Source organism: Phoca vitulina, unplaced genomic scaffold (assembly GCF_004348235.1).
Source record: "Phoca vitulina isolate PV1807 unplaced genomic scaffold, GSC_HSeal_1.0 scaffold19, whole genome shotgun sequence".
In the NCBI taxonomy this organism is placed as follows: domain Eukaryota; kingdom Metazoa; phylum Chordata; class Mammalia; order Carnivora; family Phocidae; genus Phoca; species Phoca vitulina.
The window spans coordinates 18,272,197-18,294,335 of record NW_022589722.1 but is presented as its reverse complement, the minus strand read 5'-3'; the positions used below and the strand labels follow the sequence as shown (position 1 = coordinate 18,294,335).

The 22,139-nt window shown below is 41.6% G+C and overlaps 1 protein-coding gene across 1 annotated transcript in view; it reads right to left on the bottom strand.

Annotated features, from left to right (window-relative positions):
* Nucleotides 1-724: 724 nt before the first annotated feature.
* CUNH12orf75 (chromosome unknown C12orf75 homolog) overlaps nucleotides 725-22,139 on the bottom strand; it is a 34,332-nt gene continuing 12,917 nt past the window's right edge. The window contains exons 2-6 of the mRNA XM_032416742.1: nucleotides 21,878-21,902; nucleotides 6,479-6,514; nucleotides 5,591-5,670; nucleotides 4,744-4,778; nucleotides 725-1,619 (exon numbers count right to left, since the gene is read on the bottom strand). Of these exons, the coding sequence (XP_032272633.1) occupies nucleotides 4,774-4,778; nucleotides 5,591-5,670; nucleotides 6,479-6,514; nucleotides 21,878-21,902 (146 nt within the window). The 3' untranslated portion in view covers nucleotides 725-1,619; nucleotides 4,744-4,773. The remainder of the gene's footprint in view (nucleotides 1,620-4,743; nucleotides 4,779-5,590; nucleotides 5,671-6,478; nucleotides 6,515-21,877; nucleotides 21,903-22,139) is intronic.

Here is a 22,139-nt window from a genome sequence, read left to right as displayed (position 1 = left end):
AAGGTCCAGGTGCTTTGGGGGCTCATCCCTCTGATGCACTTCCCAAGGGCTGGGGTGTCTGATGTGGAGCAAAAACCTCTCACTCCTCAGGGACAAGCTCTGTATTAATGAGATCCCTCCCAGTTGCTGGTCTCTGTGCCGAGGCTGGGTTTTCTTGCAAGACCATGCCTCTGCCCCTCCTACCCATCTCAATATGGCCCTTTTATCCTTTGTTGTGGAGCTGCTGTTCAGCTAGCCTGCAGGTCCTTTTCAGAGGGAACTATTTCATATGTAGCTGTAGACTTTGTGTCTGTGGGAGGAGATGAGACTAGGATCCTTTTCTATCGCATCTTGAACCTCTTCCCGATAAACTGTCTTAATAAAATATTGACAACAGCTAGTAGGACCAAGCAGATCTCCTAGGTTTGCTTTACTTTCTCCTTGGAGCTGGCCCCACGCCTTGTCACATCCCCAGGTACAGTCAGCAACCTCTCCAAGCAAGATCCAAGGCTCAGCTCTCACCACCTGCTCAGAAAATCACCTTTGATATTTTACCAATTTGATATCCCGTTGGCTGTCATATGGACCAGATTTATAAGATAATCTTTTCCTTCTTATGAAAAACTTTGGTTTTTCATGGTAACCTATTTATTCATTAGCTATATATACTGATATAGTATCTATATTCCACAATGCCATGTGTGACTTCTTTGAAAGTGACCTTTTAAAAAACAAGAAATCCAGGTAAAGAGGGATAAAAATGTTTTAATTGTTGAAATATATTGGCAAATTGAATAATCTACATTGTGGTACTAAATGGCTACACGTGGTCATCCTCAAATTAAGAGCTTTCCAAATACGCTTAACCATCAGTCACAAGTCCTTGAAAATAGTATAGGATTAACATGATGGATGCTGGGATCCCACAAAGGAGAATGAGAGAATCCATGACTGCAAGGGATTTGTGGTGACATCAGCCTTCGACCAAAGAAAATGGAAAGTTAATCAAAACGTGTGTAGGGCATGCAAATTTCAGGGGCTTATTTTTCAACATTGAAAGGTCATACATCGTTCCTAATGGAACACATTCTCTGACACTTACAGAAAGCTGAAAACCAAAAAGTAAAAAAGGGAAACAGAGAACAGTAAGAATCAATTTAACCATTTTACAGCTAAAAATTAATGTAACGTAGAAATAGTGAAAGGTAACCCACAAATATATTACTTTAGGGAGTTCATTTATAGTGCTTTCTTAGCTGAAGTTATAAATAGAATACAGATTTCATTATATAAAAACTATCAAAAAAGTATCAGTGAAAAGACATGATTTTCATGAGCTGTGTTGAATGGCCAGGGAGAAAATGCCGCCAGATACATCAGGCTGGCTCCAGACACTAGTGGTTTGTCCACTTGTCTTTCTCAGCAGGACCCCAGAAAGTTCCATATACCCATGTATTGTTTACCTGATTCCTTTCTAGTACCATAGCATTCAACATGTACCCATGGTTTCAACTACAGACTTGAGAATTTGGGTGGGGAGGGGAGGCGGAGCGGGCGACTAGTTAGAATTTCCTTAGAAATTTCTGTGCACGTCACGACGGCCCATGGAGTGCAATTCCTTCCAAATCTTAATGAGCAAGCTGTGAAGACAACAACAGCAAGAGGGAAAAGAGTTAGCAAGCTTAACAAAGGACAACTTAGAGAAAAAAAATCAGCTTTCAGCCTACGAATTATTTACTGATTTTCTTTTCAGTAAAACACACATTCAAGGTTCACTCGATACTTAAGACTGAATAAGCGGCCAACACAGAGCTAAGAACTGATGACACTTTATATAAAGAGAGGAAGAGCCATGGGGAAAGAGACTGATAAACTTAGAATTAAAATATGACGTGATAGGGACACCTGGGTGGCTCAGTCGTTTAAGCATCTGCTTTCGGCTCAGGTCATGGTCCCAGGGTCCTGGGAATGAGTCCCGCATCGGACTCCTTGCTCAGCAGGGAGCCTGCTTCTCCCTCTGCCTGCCACTCCCCCTGCTTGTACTCTCTCCCTCTCTCTGACAGATAAATTTTTTAAAAATCTTTTAAAAAATTAAATAAAATAAAATATGACGTGATAATGCCCAGACCAAGCTGCACATCAACATCACCCAAATTAAAGATAGACTGCTCAGGCATGATGTCATCCCTCCCCTACTGGGTCAGCCCCTGCTGGGAGAGAGGTAGCCATCCACCCTCTCTCCAGCTCTCCCAGGGGAACCTGCTCCAGCCAGTCCCTCCACAGGCATCTGAGAGCACCACTTCAGCTCCTCCCTGCCCAGGGATGCTCCACACATCTACGTGGGCGTAACGCTCACCCGAGAGTCATCTGTAGAAGAAACTACACGTTTGTACCGTGATATAAGTATTGTAAGAGATTCTGAAATCATTCCTCAATTTCTTTCAAAAAGTCACCAAAAGAACTTTGAACTCCAGTCATTAAGGGAGTTCAGTGGCATTATTTCAAGAGATTTGGCATGTTAGGTCAAAAGAAGTGTCTCCAGTCCTTTCCATAGAATAGCTTCCTCTGCAAAGGACAGTCTTCTCCTCGGGGTTTCTGCCCAATAACTTTTTTTAAAAGATTTTATTTATCTATTTATTTGAGACAGAGCACAAGCAGGGGGAATAGCAGAGGGAGAGGGAGAAGCAGGCTCCCCGATGAGCAGGGAGCCCGATGTGGGACTCGGTCCCGGGACCCTGAGATCATGACCTGAGCCAAAGGCAGTCGCTTAACTGACTGAGCCACCCAGGCACCTCTCTGGCCAATAACTTAAGCCCAGAGAGCCATGAGCTCAGACATGTCAAGTGGATGCTTAGCAACTCTGGAAAAAGAAGAGCCTTTCAACTTAGAACACTTTTCAGGCAATTCAAAGGGACAGGGATAGCAATAAAATAGGTTTATACTCATGAGCAATAAAGAGATATTTTAGCTAGCAGTCTCAAGTTGCAGGCTGGTTTACCAGCAAGATTGCTAAATTGTTATCAGGGAATTTGAGATCCACACACAAAGTGGAACAACCATCTTGTCCAACCGTCCCATGAGAAAACCGAATTTGAAAAAGCCTGAGAGAAGGTTAGGGATTCCTCTGAGGTCCTATGTTAGTGACAGAGTTACCACACCTCCTGATACCTATCTACATGGCACCTCTTTCCACTCTATTCTCATGCTTTTTGAAATACAACCTATTTTCAGGAGGGTAACATATGCTTGTTTTCAACTAGATTATCTTTCCTATTTGATGCAAATAACAAATGTACTTCTGCACAGTGGAAAACTGGCAGGGAACCTAGAGGGTTAGAACTCTTAAAAATACTAGAAATAGAAAATCTCCAGCAAATTCCCAAAGAGAAACTCAACACTCTATAATGTGGTCATGGGCCCTAGGGAATAAAGCTCCATAATGCTTTCACCTGGAGGAGACAGTCTTCAAAAAATGGCTCCCCAAGATTGTGGTATCTCTTGTCAGGAAGACACTGCTTACAGTCTCTGTGTCCCTCTCCCCCAGCGGGAAAAATTATTTGTCTCCACCCGTAAGCTTATTCTGTGACCCCCTCCCCATCCCAAACACCCAAATCCAGTAACTGGCCTTGAGCAAGAAGTGGGTATCAAGTTAGTATTAAGTCAGTTTTGCTTTGGGTCTGCCAAAGGCGGGATTCTCGATACAAAACAGAACAGTATGATGATGAAAACAACAGTCACTGCGACTGCCCTTTATTTCATATTGAATCCTAACAACACCCTTCAAGCTAAGCACTGGTGCCATTTTACAGATTATAAAATGGAGGCTACAAGGGGGAAGTAACCTGCCCCGCTAGTAAGTGAAAGAGCCTGAATTCAAATCCAAGGTTGTCTGACTCCCAAAAGAGAATGGGCTATCTCAGGAGATAGGGCATTCCTGATCACAGGACGTTCAAAAGAGGCCAGATGTCAGTCAGCAAGACCGAGACGCAGTGGGGATCCAAGCGTCATGTCCGTCCTTGGACCAGATGAACTGAGACTTTCTGCCTCTGTGGAAATGCTGCACAGGATCTTTTAGAAACTGGCACACAGAGGGTTAATAAAGGAAAGCTTGTTTTCTCCTGTCCTTGTTCTTGTCTTAGGATAATTCTACCTGCAAGCTCTTCACCAGGACACCAGGTCCACAGTGCATCATCTTTCAGACAATGGTTTCTTCTGTGTACAGTGAACATGTTTTATAATACCCAACCGAGTTTGGTCTGTGGCTTTACTATTCCTTCCTGCACAACTACATTTCTGTATAAGGATGACTGCCCATCTCATTTGGTACAGCTACATCTCCTCTCTGTATATTAACTGACCCCTGGCTATTGCCAACACTTACTATTGATCCTAATTTAATTCCCAGTCCCAGCCTCTCTGGTCTCTCCCTATTTGTCATTTCCAAAGTCTTAGCCCCTCAGTTTTTGGCAATGAAGAGTGAAACCTTCATGTTTTACGCAAACACTTAGCTTGTTCTTATTAAACGAATTAGGTTGCATTTGAAACAAAATAAAATGAAAAATAAAATTAACTGCAAAGAAAGTTGACCTAATTATCAAAGACCCCTTTATAATATAACATGCTCCATTTCATAGATTTAACCACAAGATGAGACCCCTCTTAATCTTGAAGTCCAAGATTTCTTAGAAACAGCTAGCAACAATATTTATAGTTCATTCATCATCAAGGCTAAATACATACAATTATTTAGAAAAAATACAGTACCTCTTGATTATGGACTCATGATATTTTCTTCTAATCTTAAAGAGAAAATTAAGAAAAGTTAAATATTTGGATTATAAAGAACATATTCTAGTTTCCTAAAAAATGACAAGTAGTAGTGACTTATATGTATTTGCTAGTCCAGATCAGAATGCAGAGAAACAGCAATGAGGAACAAACAGCTACGGTATGTTACAAATAAGGTAGTATAGCCTTGTGTAAATGAAACATATTAACAGTCCTTTAAAACTATGCATCAGACAACTGTGCAGTGGTTGATAAACCAGCATTCTTACCACGAGCCACACATTTAAGCAAGAAGCTAGCTCTGAGGCTGTTGTTGTCCGTGTCTATTATCAAAACGACATTAGCCCCACAATTACTACTTATTGAAACAAAAAGGGGCCTCACTTCATTTAATTATACAATACGCAGTTGATTTTCCTCTAATCCGCAGACTGTTATCTGTATATTACAGGAATATGTTATAAGAATTTACCTTTATTTCTACAAAAACTCCATAAACTTACTGAAACATTTGCTTTCATTGTCATACCGATCGTCACTGAAATTAACAATAAATTTAAATTATCCATGGAGAAAAACTTTTTTCATCCATGGAACATAGCCACAGATAGAAGCTAAATTTTGCTCTGGAACTACTCTCATCATGTAGGTGGCAATTTCAACAAATGATTACAGTGAACAGATAATGGTTTTTCTACATGGTTAACTGCAACTGAGTAATATGTAGGTTGAGTCAGGCAAGCTGAAATATAAATTTTATATTTTTTTTCAAAAAACAAAAAGATAAATATTTAGAGAAAGTAAATCTCACGATTTTACTTACTTTTTCGTACAGTCTTTGTTTGATTGGATACCATATTGACAGCGTCAGATGGTAGACCTACATATACCCCTCCATAGTTTCTTAATGAAAAGAAGCAGAGAAAGAAAAATCAGACCAATATCAATGATACTCTATATTTGCAGAAAGTGATAGAAGCATGGAGTACTGCCAACAATTATAGAACTATTAAAATAACTCATGACTTTTCAAAAGTAGAATTTGGAACATTACTGCCCTTGGAAATATAATTTTTTCTATGTTAAAGAAGCTCTATATGAAAAAAGAAAGCTAAGTTGAGTAGAATTTTTAGATATTTAACTTGGAATGAGAAAGAGGAAAAGAAATTGGGATTTTTTTATAATTTAGTACAATAATAAATATCCATAGAGTAACATGTTACAGTTAGTCGGTCAATATTCATCAAGAATTCATAGTGGTCAACGTGGTAATAGGTGCTATGGACACACAGAACATTTCTCTGGAGGTAGATACAGACATAAAAGGAGGGGAGAGAGAGCTAATGAGTAATGAGAGTAGGGTGCAGTCCACCAGAGAAGGAGAGGGAGAGTGGAGTGGGCGGGGAGAATGAACGAAGTCATCCGTTAGGGAGAACAGCACATCCAAAGGCCACAGGATAGAAACCAGCACAGGCCATGAGCACAGGACAAAACCCAAGCTTGCGTGAAGGCAAAGATTATGAACCCTGAGCAAGTCCTTTTTCAGATCACACGCTCCTACCTGTATTCTCTGTGCCAGAAGTTGTCCGGGTGTAATCTATGTTATTGGCAATGTACTACATACAATGTTAAATTACATCCATTCGTTAAATTAATCCATGAAGATGGCCAAAATTATTCAAATTAAAGCCAGCTTCAATGTCAAACATACCTCCTCTTGTCATCTTCCGTTATAGATTCTTCTGTTCTAAAAGGTCAAAAATATTTGCTATAAGCCATTTGGTCACATAGTCAGACACTTCATTTTTTATTATGAGTAAAAGAGGGCTATTAACTGAGAATCAATTTTGTGCATTCAAGTTCTGTCATCAAATATTTTTGTAACACACTATTGTTTCTACCTCAATCATTCATGCATTAAAAAAATTAGTCATTTTCTACTTAACAAAATGTACAAATTCAGCAAATGCCAAAAAGTCCAAGCGCTAAACAAAAGGACATATGGAGGGCAACCGAGATTGCAAAAGGCACATTAACTTGGCATCAGGAAGCCTGGTTTCTTGTCATGGGCATGCCATCAGCACAGAGAGGCTGTGGGCAAACTGCTTGCCTGCATCTCATCTGTAAAATAAGGTGGTCAACCAGATGATTCCCAAGGTCCCCTCCGGTCCTAGGGGACTATGATTCTGTGATCCTCATGCCACTCAGTGGCACCACTCGAGGTATAAAAGATTTCTTTAGTGCAGAAGAGTTCATATCCATTTGACTTCCTCCTATCTAAAAAAAAAAAAGCCATTTTATACATGATCTGCACAGAGGAGGAAATGCTTAAAAGGAAATTTTTAGAGGGAATCACTATTTTAAAATGCACAGCCTCTTTCCTTGCATGAGAGGAACTCATATTCTACTGATATTCCTTGGCATATTTCTAAAAGGATCAGGAAACTTTCCTTCAAGCACTAGTTAGCATACATAAGTTACTTTTCTTAAAGAAAAAAACCCCAAGATCCAAATGTATCTGGCTGAACCCAACATGTAATTCTAAAGGGCTTCAGCCAAGAAGAAAGAAAAAAAAAAAGAAACATCTAAACAGCTTCACTGAATCTTCTAATTTTAGGGATTGTCTAGTCATGGTTTCACCCATTTAAAAGCTGTGAATGTTTCCAATGTATATGTACAGGAGATTTTACTTCATTGCATCCGTCAGGAAGTCTCCAGCCTATAAAGAAGGGAGGTGTAGATTTGGAAATCATCCGTTGAACACTGGCCGTGCCCACAGCTAATACTCGATAGAGTGCAAAATCCATCTTGAGATCTAATTTATCCAAATTGAGCACACAACCTAAATTCACCAGATAATAGTCAATTTCCTTCATCTCCTGCTGAAGTTGGATCGTTTTTTAATTCAAAGGTGTCAAAGCCATAATGTATTAGAAATGGGGTTATGCTTATTGAAGCAGTATCACAAAGTGTTGTTCACTACTTTTAATTAAAATGGATTTATAACCTGTTAGTATAGATAACAGGAAAATGATGGTGACTAACTCGCTGGAGTATATTAGAACTGTCTACCTCAGTCCCAAATGGCTAATGCCATCATGACATTGTTTCTGAAGCTGCATGTAACTGGTAGTTTTGGACATATACAATGTCTCATTTTCTGGCACAGCTGTTCTTTTCACATCCAACTCTGTTTATTTTAATTCTTTCTCCCCTTGCCTAATTCTGCTTAATGATATACTAAAGGCTTTAAAATATATTTTAACTCCCCCAAATGTAAGAAAACAGTAAACTATTTTTAATCTACTATCTCTTATAAAGTATTCAATACCCTGAAACCCACTCTGTGTTCTCCATTATAAAATTCATCAACAACCTTGTACATCTAACTTGCAGGAAATTATAATATAGCCACCATATGTATTGGATAATAAATTAAGCCTCAGACATATTACTAAATCATTACCAATACCATTTATGAAGACTTATTGGATGTCTATTCTTTTAAGCCTTCAAATAAGTTACAATGCTTGCCTTTGTATATATGCCCCCCACATATGAGACTGCTGCTTTACCCGTTCCTTCCACAAACAATTATTCTACAATACGAAGACTACATGGGTAAAAACAGCGGCATCACTGAGTCTCTCCTGCGTGTCAGATACAGGGCAGGACACTTCATGGGCATCACTGCAATTTCTCACAACAGCTCTGAGAGTTTAGACCTGGGAAAATAGGTCCACAGAGCAACGTAATTAAGAAATATGCAAGACCAATAAGTAAGACTGACATTTAGACCCCATCTGACACCAAAAACCATGCTCCACACTCCAATTCGTCACTTGCCTCTCAAATAGGAAGATGGAAAACTAAAAACACTGCCAGTGACAAACCAGCCTGGTAGCTGCTCCTGACCTGGGGACTGCCTCCACACCGCTCCTGCAAAAGCTCTGAGCATCACCTCGTCCTCACAGCCTCCTGGGGAACTGATCAGGCACACGCTAGTGCTGTTATACGGTTTCCTTCAATCCTCATCACAATCCTGCACGGCGGGGATGAGCCACATTTTTAAAAACTTTTATTTATTTATTTGAGAGAGCGAGCTCGCGTGAGCGGGGGGAGGGGCAGAAGACGATGGGGACAGAGAGTTCCAAGCAGACTCCGAACTGAGCCTGGAGCCCGATGTGGGGCTTGATCCCAGGACCCGGAGATCATGACCTGAGCTGAAATCAAGAGTCGGACGCTTAACCGACTGAGGCACGCAGGCGCCCCAGCCACATTTTAAAGATGAAAAGCTGAGGCTCTGGAAGGTTGAGTAGCATGGCCCAAGGTGACACAGCTAGGTGACCAGTTTGCGTGATTCCAACTCCCACTCCATAAACTGTGAGCCCACATTCAGGTGTATCAGAGAAACACCCCATCTCCCAAGCTGGATCTCTCCAATTTTTATCACCCCACTTAAGAGGGAAGCAAGACAGTAGGAAGACGGCTCTTTCCAGCCTTGCTTGCTGCCCCAGTCTGCATCACCGCAGCCACTGGTTCGCTTCCAGAACAAGCCCTGGATGACAAAATTCAGACGTGACAGCCCCGACCTGGCGGTGCACTTCAGAAGTCTGGGTCCCTTCTCCTTCTCCTCCAACTCCTCGATGTTCATACCCCCATCCTCTCTCCTTTGTCACTCCAGCCTGAGGTGTGGTAGCCGCTTCCTGCTTTTACCACCCCTGATCTCTCAGTCTCGCTTCCGTACATCCACGACCCTCCCAGACCCCCTTAACTAATTCCTCATAGCGAATTCTCTCTGTTAAAGTAGTTAATGTGTTTTTCTCTTCTCTGCCTGGACACTAACCGATACATTACTTGGTAGCAAGAATGGGGTTTATCTCCCACCTCCTGGATTGAAGACGTCTTACTGAAGCATCTAAAGTACTTGTCCCTTGCTGTTTATCAGGTCAATGTACTGGACCAGCCTGCCGTGCTGAGGGATATCAGTAAGATCAGGATATTGCAGAACAAAGGATGAGAGGGAGCAGGGGGATCTATGGAACAGAGGTAAGACAGGGATGTAAACTGTCGGCCATGCCAGGTAAAAGCAACCTGCTTCTGTAATCCTTGCAAAGTGGTTCAGAAAGAAAGTACCTGCCAGACCAAAGGTTGCCTAACAGGAGCTGGAGGCTATGTTGATTATTTTCAATAAAGACACACCTTGAATAGCAGCTAAAATCACCCCTTCATGAAGTTTACAATAATCAAAGTCACTCTCTGAAATAAAGCTGCCTTCTGCACGGGCCACCCAGGCAAGTTAAATGCGGATGTGTGAAGTTTCTCTGCACTTTCATTTTTTCAAGTCTTTGGTGCCAGCACTAATTTCTCCAACTCCCCCCTAGAGATGCTGTATCCCTTTTTCTTTATTATTCTGGTAGGGAAGGAAAATTCCATGGGCTTCTACTTGGCCCTTCCTACCATGACAGCCATTACTTCACAGGTCAAGGGACCAATGGGTGGCTTCTACCAATTGCCAAATGCATCTCCTCTGATTATGAATTCAAGAACGGAGGGAATAACCAAGCATGGGTCTCCAGACTACTGGGCACAGTATAATTTGAACAGCAGCCAAATGTCCTGACTATCATAAGCCCACCCATGGACTAGTGGGTCACAGGCATTTTGGGTCCTCAGATATTAACATCAATTCAGAGCCGGTATCTAGAAAGAGCTAAAAAGTTCAGGTCCTTCCTTTTGCTCTGGACACAACTGCTCTAGTAAATGGACACAAGTCCCTTTGAGGAAGACGTGGAGAAATATCTACAGGACCTACGGGAGGCAGTGTTGAAAGTTCCTTCAAGGCAACATGGCCTCAATCACTGGGAGTCTGACTTGGGTCTGGAAACTGGGTTAAGTGGCTATGCCTTTCCACTGTGGCGACTCGAGTTAGGTTTCTGGTTACAGACCAGAAGTTTTCCTCTTATAAAAATACAGAGAGGGAGAAAATGAACCTTTAGAAGGCTGTACTTCAGAGGCGCCTGGGTGGCTCAGTCAGTTAAGCATCTGCCTTCGGCTCAGGTCATGATCCCAGGGTCCTGGGATCGAGCCCCGCATCGGGCTCCCTGCTCAGCGGGGAACCTGCTTCTCCTCCTGCTCGTGCTCACTCTCTGTCTCTCTAATAAGTAAATAAAATCTTAAAAAAAAAAATAGAAGGCTGTCCTTCTAATTTATCCCTAGGGAAGCCGTAATCAACCAGTCATCATCAAAGTTCCTTCCAGGATGAGCCGTTGTGCCCCTTCATCCCAACTCTGTCCATGACGGCAAGCATGCCCACCTTGTCTCACTCAGGTGGTTAAGTTCTGCCACTCAGTAGAAATGTGATCCTGCCCTCTGGGATCCCGTCCTGCCCGGTGAGATAAAGAGCCCATCTCGGGCAGTGACTCCTCTGTCACAGCCCCCCTACAGAGGACCACCTTAGAGTTTATCAGGGACCCCCTCTCACTATGCATTCCTCAAATTTCTCAAAGCCTTAGTGGAGGGGGTATCCTCTGCGGTGGGGAGCAGGTCATACTTGAAAAATTCACACCAACATCCTCTTCTCCTTAAGCCTTTGGACTCCTTCCTCTCCGGCATCCCACGAAAGTTCTAGCCTATTCCACTCCTGGTTAGAGTGTAAGCTCACTGCGTGTGAGGGTCACCAACCAGGATAATTAACCTGTTAGAGTCCCCTCCATGCACCTAAAGGATTAAATCCAGAACACTATCAATACATTCAATCTAACTCAGTATATATACTCCTTCCTATTTGGTCTCCCACCCTTAGAATCCCATTTCCACACACATGCCTTCGGTTTCTGGTAGTATAAACTACAAAATCCTGCAATTACTTTGCAATATAGGCTCACTCCTTTCAGGTCAGACTGTGTGTGTCTGTCCCATGGAAGCACACGGAGCTCTGACTCTATCTGTGTATCTAGAGGCAGGAAGCAGTGGCTGGAGTAGGTCTGGAGCATAAGGGTCACCTAACAAAGCCCCCTCCCCAGGCGAGGGGACCCAACTCCACACCTCCCCACCCAGCTGGCCCACCCCTCTCCCAAAGGCACTCCTGGGAAAACTGGAAGTTTCTGGCTGGCAAAGATGGGGAAAGTAAGTCAGCTTCGTTTCATCTCAATTCTAATTTGGGCCATTCTAGTGCCCTCGCGTGAGGAGTGAGAACCAGAAGAAGCTAAAACAGCCATCTCTAGCCAAGCCAGGGACTAAAAAGCTACAGAGTGCTCCCTACAGTGTGGAACAGAATCTAAAACAACTAACAGAAAAAAGCCCTTCCATTTGACACAGTTTCAATGCCCCAAAGCAACAAGACAAGAAAGTCACAGCCCCCTTCACTCGCCATTTCCCCAAATCAGTAAAGAGTAATGGGAGGGAAGGAAAAACGTGAAGAGGCAAGTAGACTCCTTTTATTCAGTGGTGTAAGCAAACACCTACTTGAATAAGTTTAAGGGTCTGGAAAGGCCAAGATTTAAATACAGTTTCATTTACTGGCTCAAGTTATAATTTCAAGTTCTCGATTATCAGTCACATGGGCCCTGGTCTCAGTGAGGCGGGGAGGCACATGAGAGAGAATGGAAGGCGACCGGAGGGAAGGGGCTAGAAGTAGGAGCTGGGGTTCAGATATAAACAGGGTCCATTTCGCAGTTGTGCCCAGGACCAGTCTTAGAAGGAAGACTTACTTCTGTAGTGCCAAGAGCAAAGGAGCAAAGTAGTGCTAACAGACTCAAATTAATTTTAACAAGTATGCACTCCACCTTCTGGCTACGTGTAAGCCACACTACAGAGCACACTTACGGGATGCACTTGTTTTCTCCAGAGGGAGCAGGGCTGAAAGCCTGCTGCTAAGTGACTTTCTCTGGTATCGAGACAGTATTTTATTTATGATCATACACAGCATATGAAAATGTGTGGAAAGTGATAAAATCTTTGAAAAAAAATATTAACAATGAAATCGTCTTAATCATAAGCTCACATCCCATCTTATGAGGAAAACCTTTTAAGCCACAAGAACCTTTCTAACCAACATGTGGCATATGTATGAACAATTTTGGGTCAGGTTTAAGAAATACAGTGGGCATTTCATTAAAATTGGGTCTCCTTTTGTTGGCAAAGATTTAGCTTCTTTTATCAAAGACGAGATATTCACAGGGAAAGCATGTGTCAAGGGTAAAGCCACCCCTTGAGACTCATGACGATTTCACAGAGGAAGAGGACATGCTCACAGACTCTGACTCAGGTTCTTGGCCACGGCACCAACAACAACGTTTGCAGAGACAAGTGTTACTGAGGGCGGACGGCAAGTCAACATATTTCCCCCACTTTGGAGATGGTTGAAAAGATAAATCCTCCGTTGATAGTTTAAAATGACACACCCTTGCAGAGCAGTAGACTGTTTGGTGATATCTATCTCAACAAAATTGACCCAACCCATGGCCCTCTCACAGGCATGTCAGAAAAAGAAGAAGCAAAAAACCAAAAAACCAACCGACCAACGGCAACCACCACAACTAAGCTTAACTTCAGGTTTCACAACTGCTTTCTTCTATCTCAGCATTTCCATCGAATACTTCTAGCCTACTTCCTGTGAGCTCGCTAGCACCGGCATGGCGCTCTTCCAACCCTTCTCAGATGGAATGTCTACACTGATCCAGAATCTCTAGGTAACTGCACACCCATCTGCTTCATACCAGCTGTGTAGACCTTTCCTAAATGAACCAGAGAGACTGAATTTCTCTCTAAACATAAATAAGCTCTGACTTCTTTAAAGTCAAGATTCCAGAAACTGAGCTGCCTCCAGACCAGCTATTGTCTGTGGTTGCTCTTTGGGGCAGGCTGGCTCCCTTCTGTCTATCCTTCTTGCATGAATATAGTTGTGAATGCCTGTTTAAAACCAAATACCCAAAGAGAACACTTCAACCTTTTAGGTTATTCTACTGTGATTTTCATCTTATCAGTAACTATCACTTTAATGAAGAGAAACCTTATTTAGAGTTACTCTATAAAATGTAAGCCACTGCTTTTTCTTCCTCAGTAATACCTGGTAGTCAAAATATTTTTGTCACTGTATTTGCTTGGTAAAATAATGGAACCATGGCACTGATACATTATGTGCACTTTCAAGAACAAATACAGATGATAAATATTAGCCAGCAGACGGCCACTCCAATTAGCGTCTCCTGTTTCGGCCTGGCTACAGCTTGCCTTAAAACTCACAAAGTTCTCATTTCCCTGGCCTTTCAGAATGAACACAGTTATGTGGCAAAGAAATGATTAATTTTTTACTTATTTATCAAGAAAAACATTCTAAATATTAGTGATAATCTAAGAAGTAGAAAAGCAGCGTGCAGTCTTTTCTTTTTCCATATTTGCAGTATCACTAAAGAGACCAAACTTATTTTGATTTGTAAACAATAAAATTTAATATGGAAACCTCTGGAGACCATGTGCGTAGCTCTAATTATTTTTAGCTGCCATTCACAATAATATTTTGGAATAGGCTTATTAATTCATAATGTTTATTTCCTGGACACTACAGCTCTCCGGATAAAGTATAATCATTTAATTTTCTTTATAATATGTTCTTATGATGGCTTCTGCTTTTTTAGGGTGATTTCAAGCAATTCTACCACTTAATTACATATGATTTTGGACAGGATTAATATTTTATCATTGACTATTTTGGACTCTATGTAATCTCATTCATTTCTTCAAAATTCCAAAATTCCTTTGGACAGTTATCTTTAAATCTCGCTCCTTGTATGAGCCCCTTGGCCAATATGGGTCCCTTTCTTTCTTCCAGAACGTATTAGTGGAAAATATGAATAACATTAACTCTTTGTCTGGAGGCAATGGATCAAGAGTCAATTTGCAATTTCCCTACCCTCCTTCTGCTCTCCTTCTAAGAAGCACACAGTGCTCAGGATTATTTTGGCATTGGCTGTAGAAGCATCATTTTGCTAAAGACAGGAATGTTCTCTCCACCTCCTTACCTTAAGAAAATTTGCTTTTCTTCATGGTATCACTTTGCTCAAAATATCCCAGTGTCTCCAAACAGAAGATGAAGCCAGCAGGCTCCCAACCTCCCCACAGAGCTCTTTCAAATGGGACCGATTTCACCTTCACTCAAACCCTCTCCTCTGGGCATTGGAACCCTGCGACAGCAGCCCCAAACACACTGAAGATTTTTGGCCCTGACCCAAAGGTTTTCTTCTGAACCATCATTATCTTGGATCACTTTAAATTCCGTGAAATTCACCCAATTAAGCTTTGCTTCACATTTTGCTGACTTACTCTATTCCAACAACTTGTATCGCTACGCTAATAACTCACTCCCATGACTGCTCTGAGGAGCTTATTAGTTCCTGGAACTACTTCACCTCTGACATTTTACAGTAGACAATCTCATTCCCTAGAAGGGGGGAAAAAAATCATCCTTCTGCTCTTCCCCTCCCCCCATCCATCCTAAGAAGCCTCCAGTCCAGCCACCCTCCCGCTCTCTCCATTCCTCAGCCTCGTAGGGCTCCCCGTCTCTAGCACGTGCCTTGCAGCCAGCATTTTGGCAACACTTGCTGGTCACCACCCATCTCTCTCTGTCCTGGGATGAATGCACCCATCTGTTTTCTCTCTTCCTGTTCCTACTGCACTGGCCCTACCTGAGGAGAATCTGACCATGTACTGATAGACCAACAATGGGACTGTGTATTTCTTAACTTCAGCTATGCACTGGTTCTTCTACTGTCCTATTCATGACAGAGCCTCTGCCAAGTCTTTTCAATGACACTTAAAACATCTAATAATCCTAGCTACTACTTATGGGCAGCAGGAAAGCATAATGCCAAGTATTATCCCAGGATACTAAATATACTGTACTAATAATTATCACAACCCTTGGGCAGTTACTTAACCTCTCTGTGCCCCATATCCTCGCTTGTAAAATGAAACAGCATTACTATCTCCATCAGATTGTCATGGGTACAGAATGAGATAATGCATAATCACTATATGGCATGCGGTCCTCAAAAAAGGGGAGCTCTAGTAACAGAATGATGATGATAAGGATGAAGATGGTTGCCCTGTACACTTATTATTATCCCAATTTTATGGCCAAGATTACTGAGGACACAATATCACACAGCTGGTAAATGGTGGTAGGAAGTTCAAATGCAGGTCTCCCTGCTTCCAAAACACATGCTTTTTCAATGCTATTTCCACACCATCCTCCTCAACCTCCTGCTACTTCAGGAGGAGGAGTAAGCCCATCAGATACCCTCAGATTTGTAAGGAGGACTAAAGAGGGCTCAGCTGACAGGTGCATGGGCATGAGAAATCCATAAAGGATTCCAAGGACACTCAAGATGAAAGACTCATAATTTCATTTTATGTAAAAGGCGGTGCTTCAATGTGTTTTGTTCATTCATTCTGAGATATTCTTCTCTATAGTCACTACCTTCCATAACAATAGAATTGCTTTGTCAAGAAAGGAATCTTCATGAAATGTCACCATACAAGTTTTAAGTGAAAGACATATTTGATTTACCTTGTTTAAACTGAGTGGCTATGATCTTTTATTTTCAACAGCAAACATTAAATTCGTGTCAACTAATTTCATACTGTTCTTACCAAAACATGTTTGTAATAGTCCCATAAATATTGCTTAAAATTTAAATAAAGAAATTCTTTTAATAACATGAAAATTGACCTACTGCAGAACATACTTTGTTGCTGCCTGCCCAGTTTTAAGTGCCTTCCATTTGGGTAACAGCATCCGGATTTGTCTTGAGCCACTCTCCCAGACTTTGACCACCTGGTCAGGTGGAGCTAACGATGCTGGTTGGCTCCAGTGGTGGGCATGTGACCCAGGCCTGGTCAATGAGAAACCCACGTTCCCCTGGCTCATTGGTTGATTCAGAGGGAGGCACATGACCTCATGTTGTGGCAGGGAGAGCCCTAGCCCCAGGACTTTTGATCACACTACTGGGAAAGAAAAGCTCTTTTTCCACAGGAGTTATTAAGCTGCCAAGAGATGACCATCTCCATTACCACTTGGGGAAAGCTTCCTAAAAATGGAGCCCAAAACAAGAAAGCAGAAATGAGCTTCTTCCTGTCATTTGATCACCTGGATCCAGCTGTGCCTGGGGCCAAACCCCTGGAGCTTTTCCATTACACATGCCAATAAATTCCTTTTTGTTTGTTTGTTTAGGCCAGTTTAAGCTGGACTTCTGCCATTTCCAACCAAAAATATCCCAGTGCAACCTATTTGTGCCAAATAGCTAAGATAATTCACTGAAATAAAATGGTTGATTTTTCCAGGTTTCTGAAAGCAGCCAAATGTCGTCACACTGAATTCATGTCTATTTTGTTTTGCATGTTACAGCACTGTGATTTAATTTTGAAGAGACAGAGGAAGAGAGAATAAGAAAGACTCACTTGCTGATACGCATGAGTCTGTGTTGTGGTGATTCAATTTCTACACAAGCATACCTCAGAGATAATGCAGGCTAGGTTCCAGACCACAGCCATAAAAGGAATAAAGCGAGTCACATGAATTTTTTGGTTTCTCGGTGCATATAAAAATTATGTTTTTATAACTACACTATACTATAGTTTATTAAGTGTACAATAACATTATGTCTACAAAAACAATGTATATACCTTAATTAAAAAATACATTATTGCTAAAAAAATGCAAACAATCATCTGAACTTTCAGCAAGTCATAATCACTGATCACAGATCACCATAACAAAGCTAACAATGAAAAAGTCTGAAATATTGTGAGATTACCCAAACATGACACAGATAGGAAGTGAGCAAACGCTGTTGGAAAAATGGCTCCAACAAAAAAAATTAAAAAAATAAAATAAAACAAAAAAAAAAGAAAGAAAAATGGCTCCAACAGACTTGCCTGACACAGGGCGGACACAGAACTTCAATCTTTAAAAAATGCATTATCCGCAGAGCACAATAAAACAGGGTGCAATAAAACAGGGGGTGTGCCTGTGAATCTTCACCCCTACTTCCCTCCTCATCTCAAGTTTCTAAGGTTAACCTCCTAAGCTGTTGAGCCTTCCCACCTGTTCTGGGATTCACTTCCATCACAGATCCCCCTCCTCACAGATGACCCCCTCCCCAAGCCACCCCCAGCACGTCTCACTCCACTGATTCCTACCCCGGAGTCCACAGGTGTGTGTGTAAGACTGATGAATCACAGACCTCTACCCCTGAAACAAATAATACATTATATGTTAATAAAAAATAATAAATAAATAAATAAATAAACAGAAAAAGCAAAACAAACTTTCATACACAAGATCATCCATGCACCCAACGGTGCAGAAACAGAAGAAATGAAGAAACGGAAGAAAAGCGTGTAAAATGTTAATGGTGGCTGTCTCTGGTGGTAGATAAGAGCTGATGTTTTCTTTCTTCAAAAAATATTTTTCAAATTTTCTAGGTATTCCTTTTCTAACAGAAATATATTTTTAAAAATGCTTTCTCTTTCTTTTTAACTTTTTAAACAGTTTTTATGTAAATTCCAGTTAGTTAGCATACGGTGTAATATGAGTTTCAGGTGCACAATACAGTGATTCAGCACTTCTGCCCATCTCCATCTTTAACCTGCTAACACCCTTCCCTCCCTTACTGGCAAACATTGTAAGAAGAGAGGCCACATACCACCTCCCCGCTCCTCGCCCACTTCCACTTTCACCCAATTACTACTCATACCCCTCGATGGAAACTACAGTCCCCCAGGTGCCCAGTGGTTTTTCTTCCCCCATTAGCCCGGCTGACCTCTTTGGATTATCGGCCATCCCTTCCCTCAGCTCAGATTTGAAATCGCAGCATGATCCTTAGATTTTCCTCTCCTTTCCTTCCCCGTTCTGTCATTCAACAAATCTTTATCATATTCCAAGCATACTTTGAACACATCGGCTCTTCTCTCTCCCATTGCTACTGTCCGCGGTCTGCCCCTCTGGTGGCCTCACGGCCTTCCCTCCCTGTGCCTCCACCCTTCCCCCACCTCACATACCGCACTGCTTTGGGACTTAGCACCCTAAAGCGCAAATATAATCGTCGCCTCCCCCCACCTTAAAATTCCTAATGGTTCTTGAATGCATGCAATATCGAGTGGAATTACTGGTCTGGCACCAAAGGCCCTTCACAAGCCAGCTCCAGCCTCTTGGCCTCATCCTTCATCTCTGCAGAGCACGCACCACGGGCTCCAGAACAAACCGACAGGCTCCCTGCAGGAGAGCTGAGGTTCTCTTACACCCATGAGCCTCTTGTCATGCTCTTTCCTCTGCTCTGGGCTGCCATTCTTCCCTTCTCTGCACGAACTCTTATTCATCCATCAAGACCCAAACCGGCATTAAATTCTGACTATGTCAATAAATAGCACTTGTCACACTGTATTTTGGTCCCCAGTAGACACGAACCTACATAAGGGCAGAAGTGTCATTTTATCTGTTATTGTACCCTGGCTTCTTGCCTGCAGAAAATCGGCAAATAAACAGGAAAGAGGAGAGAGAGAGCAAAAATCACAAACCTTCCCTAGAGAATGGATTTTTTGTTATATTAAGAGAGTAACTATAGTATTTCTCTCTCCTAAAAATAACCATAATTCCCACTCCCCACAAAAGACTTATGTTGCCTGTATAATATGGTGGCTGCCCTATTTGAAATTCTGTACTTCTTAGCACCCATTATGTGATTTTGGCCACTTCTTTTGGTTTGGGATCAGTCTCTCTAGATTAGAAAAGAAATTTTTAGATCTTCATAATAAAAAGTTAAAATCGTCTTAATTTCTTAGCACCTTGTTCACTCTAATCAAGATTTATAAATCTATACCTTCTACTTAAAAAAGGAACATGTTTGAATATACTTTTGTGCAAGGAAAAATAATACTATAATATTCTTTTAACTTTTCTTGTTTACTACATTTATTTCTAAAAGGGTCAAGTATTAAATAAAATTATATCTTCCTAGGACATACAATGAGGTATATATAGTCACAGAAAATTTAAATCCAGAGAATTCAGGATTTCAAAAAGTAATTAAGTGGCATCTCCCATCGTGGAATAGTTAATTTTGTTGACAATGGCATCACGAAATTTTATTAGAAATGTCCATGCCTCTAAAAGAAACAAGTCAAGACATCAATCTCTCCTTGAATAGAAATGATGCGATTCCTCAGCAACTGTTCATTAAACACCACGTTCAAAACACGATACTATAACTATGGGAGACCTTCAGATGAGTAAGACATTTCATTTCCCTCACTGCCCAAGAGGGACAAGAAGATAAATAACTACAATATAAGCCCCATATGATGTGTCATAAGAACGGTCCAAAATGCTCGAAAAGTTTAGAAGAAAAAGACATTCTATCCAATTGAGAGATCCAAGAAATTCTTCTTGCAAAGAACAAGACAGAAGCCCTGAAGAATAGCTAAGATTTTTTTACAAACAGAATTGAGAAAAAGGCCATTCCAGGCAGAGGAAATAGCAGAAACTGAGGCAGAACATGGGAGGTCAGTTTGGGCCCTGCGAGAGGTCTCAGTGCAGCATGTCAGCTCACTTCTCATCCTCGGCCTTGCTCACTCCCACTGCAGTGCTTCCTTCCACCTCATGCAGAGTCCGTCAGAGAAAAGCTAAAAACATAAATGGCCTTCCTGTTCCCAAAGGATTCTGGGCTCGGTCCAGCGGGCAATGGAGAATAATTACAAGTTTTTGAGCAGAGGTCCTACAAGGGCAGGGGAGTGCTTGAGGAAATGAATCTGGCAATAATGTATAGAAATGGAAAGGAGACACCCAGATACTGCAATGAAAGAAACAGGGTAAGGATGCTGAACTGGTTATTGCTACATGTTTTGGTAATAAACTCAAATAGTGCAACCAGGAGTTTGAAACAATGTATATTGCTTCTTGGGTACCTAAAGTCCCATAGAAAATATATATTTAACTCCTGAAAAACCTTACAATCCCATTCTCATCTTCTCTAATTCCTCTTTATAATAATAATAATAATAAATCTGACTCTATTTTTGATGTTTGACCACTGACAGCTTTCAAGTCCAACCACTCCCCCTTCTGCCTCACATCAGTGCAAGCTGATTAGAAAGCTGGGGAATGCCTTCCTTTGTGCTGGTGGGGAGGATAAAACTATGCAAACCTCTCCCATGCACAGAAGCCCTCGACCAGCCCCACTCCCAACTGCAATAAAAACCAAAGCCACTCCCGCCTCCCCTTCCTTCACTCAAGATGAATGGGCCAGTTGGGTGCCTACCCTGCTCCCCAGAAAGCCTCATTTTATGTGAGTAAGAAATCTTCGTGCCCTCCTTGGTGTGTGTGTGTGTGTGTGTGTGACCATCAGTCCTAACATCCAAACCGACTGTGGGTGGGTGGGGCAGGGGTCCATCCACTCTCCACGGAGTAACCACAAACACTCTTAAATAGTGAACTACTGCAATGTCCTTACTGTTCTAGATGAGGTGTGGAAAGATGCAGAGCAGGGGCATGATGGAAATACTGGAAGGGCTCCTGAGCTCCAGAAACATCTCCTTGGGAGATACCTGCCCCTTGATTAAATGTCCTGTGGTTTGACTAGGTTGAATGGTCATATACATTCACTCAAATATCTAATCATCAACTTTAAAACAATTCAATGTGTGTTTGGTACATGCTTGCCCCAGCCTCTCCCCACTGACTCACCCTAACACATAGTCACAGGAGCTATGTGCTTAATTAATTCTCCCATACCTACTTGCTTTCAATTAGAAAAAAATCTCAGCACAAGTTGGGAAGGAAGCACAATTAAACATTTCCCTCTCTTAAAGTTCTGAGTTACAGTGCTAGGGCAACTGAAAGGCAGAATAAATAATAACAGAATAAGTAATAACACAATGATATTCTTCAAATAGCAGTTTAGTTATAAACTAGATGCTAATCTTGATTTTTGCATAATATAGCATGTATTCCCATATCTTTTCAGGCATACCTACATCTATCGAAAGGGCACAATCATGAAAAACAGCGTCTTCCTCAAAAAGAGTTTAGAAAATCATAATATTAACTACTTACACATCTTTAGCTGCTCCTGCAGGGCCTAGGGGGGAAAAAAAGGTTTTGCATTATTGTGCTAGAATTAAGACAAAAATGTGAAGCCCAATACCCATCTAAAATAAAGTTCTAGAAAAGACAAGTTGAAAACATGCCTTTTAAAAAGATCATTTCATAAGTCAAACAGAGAAAGACATGTATCATATGACCTCACTGATATGAGGAATTCTTAATCTCAGGAAACAAACTGAGGGTTGCTGGAGTGGGGGGGGGGGTGGGAGGG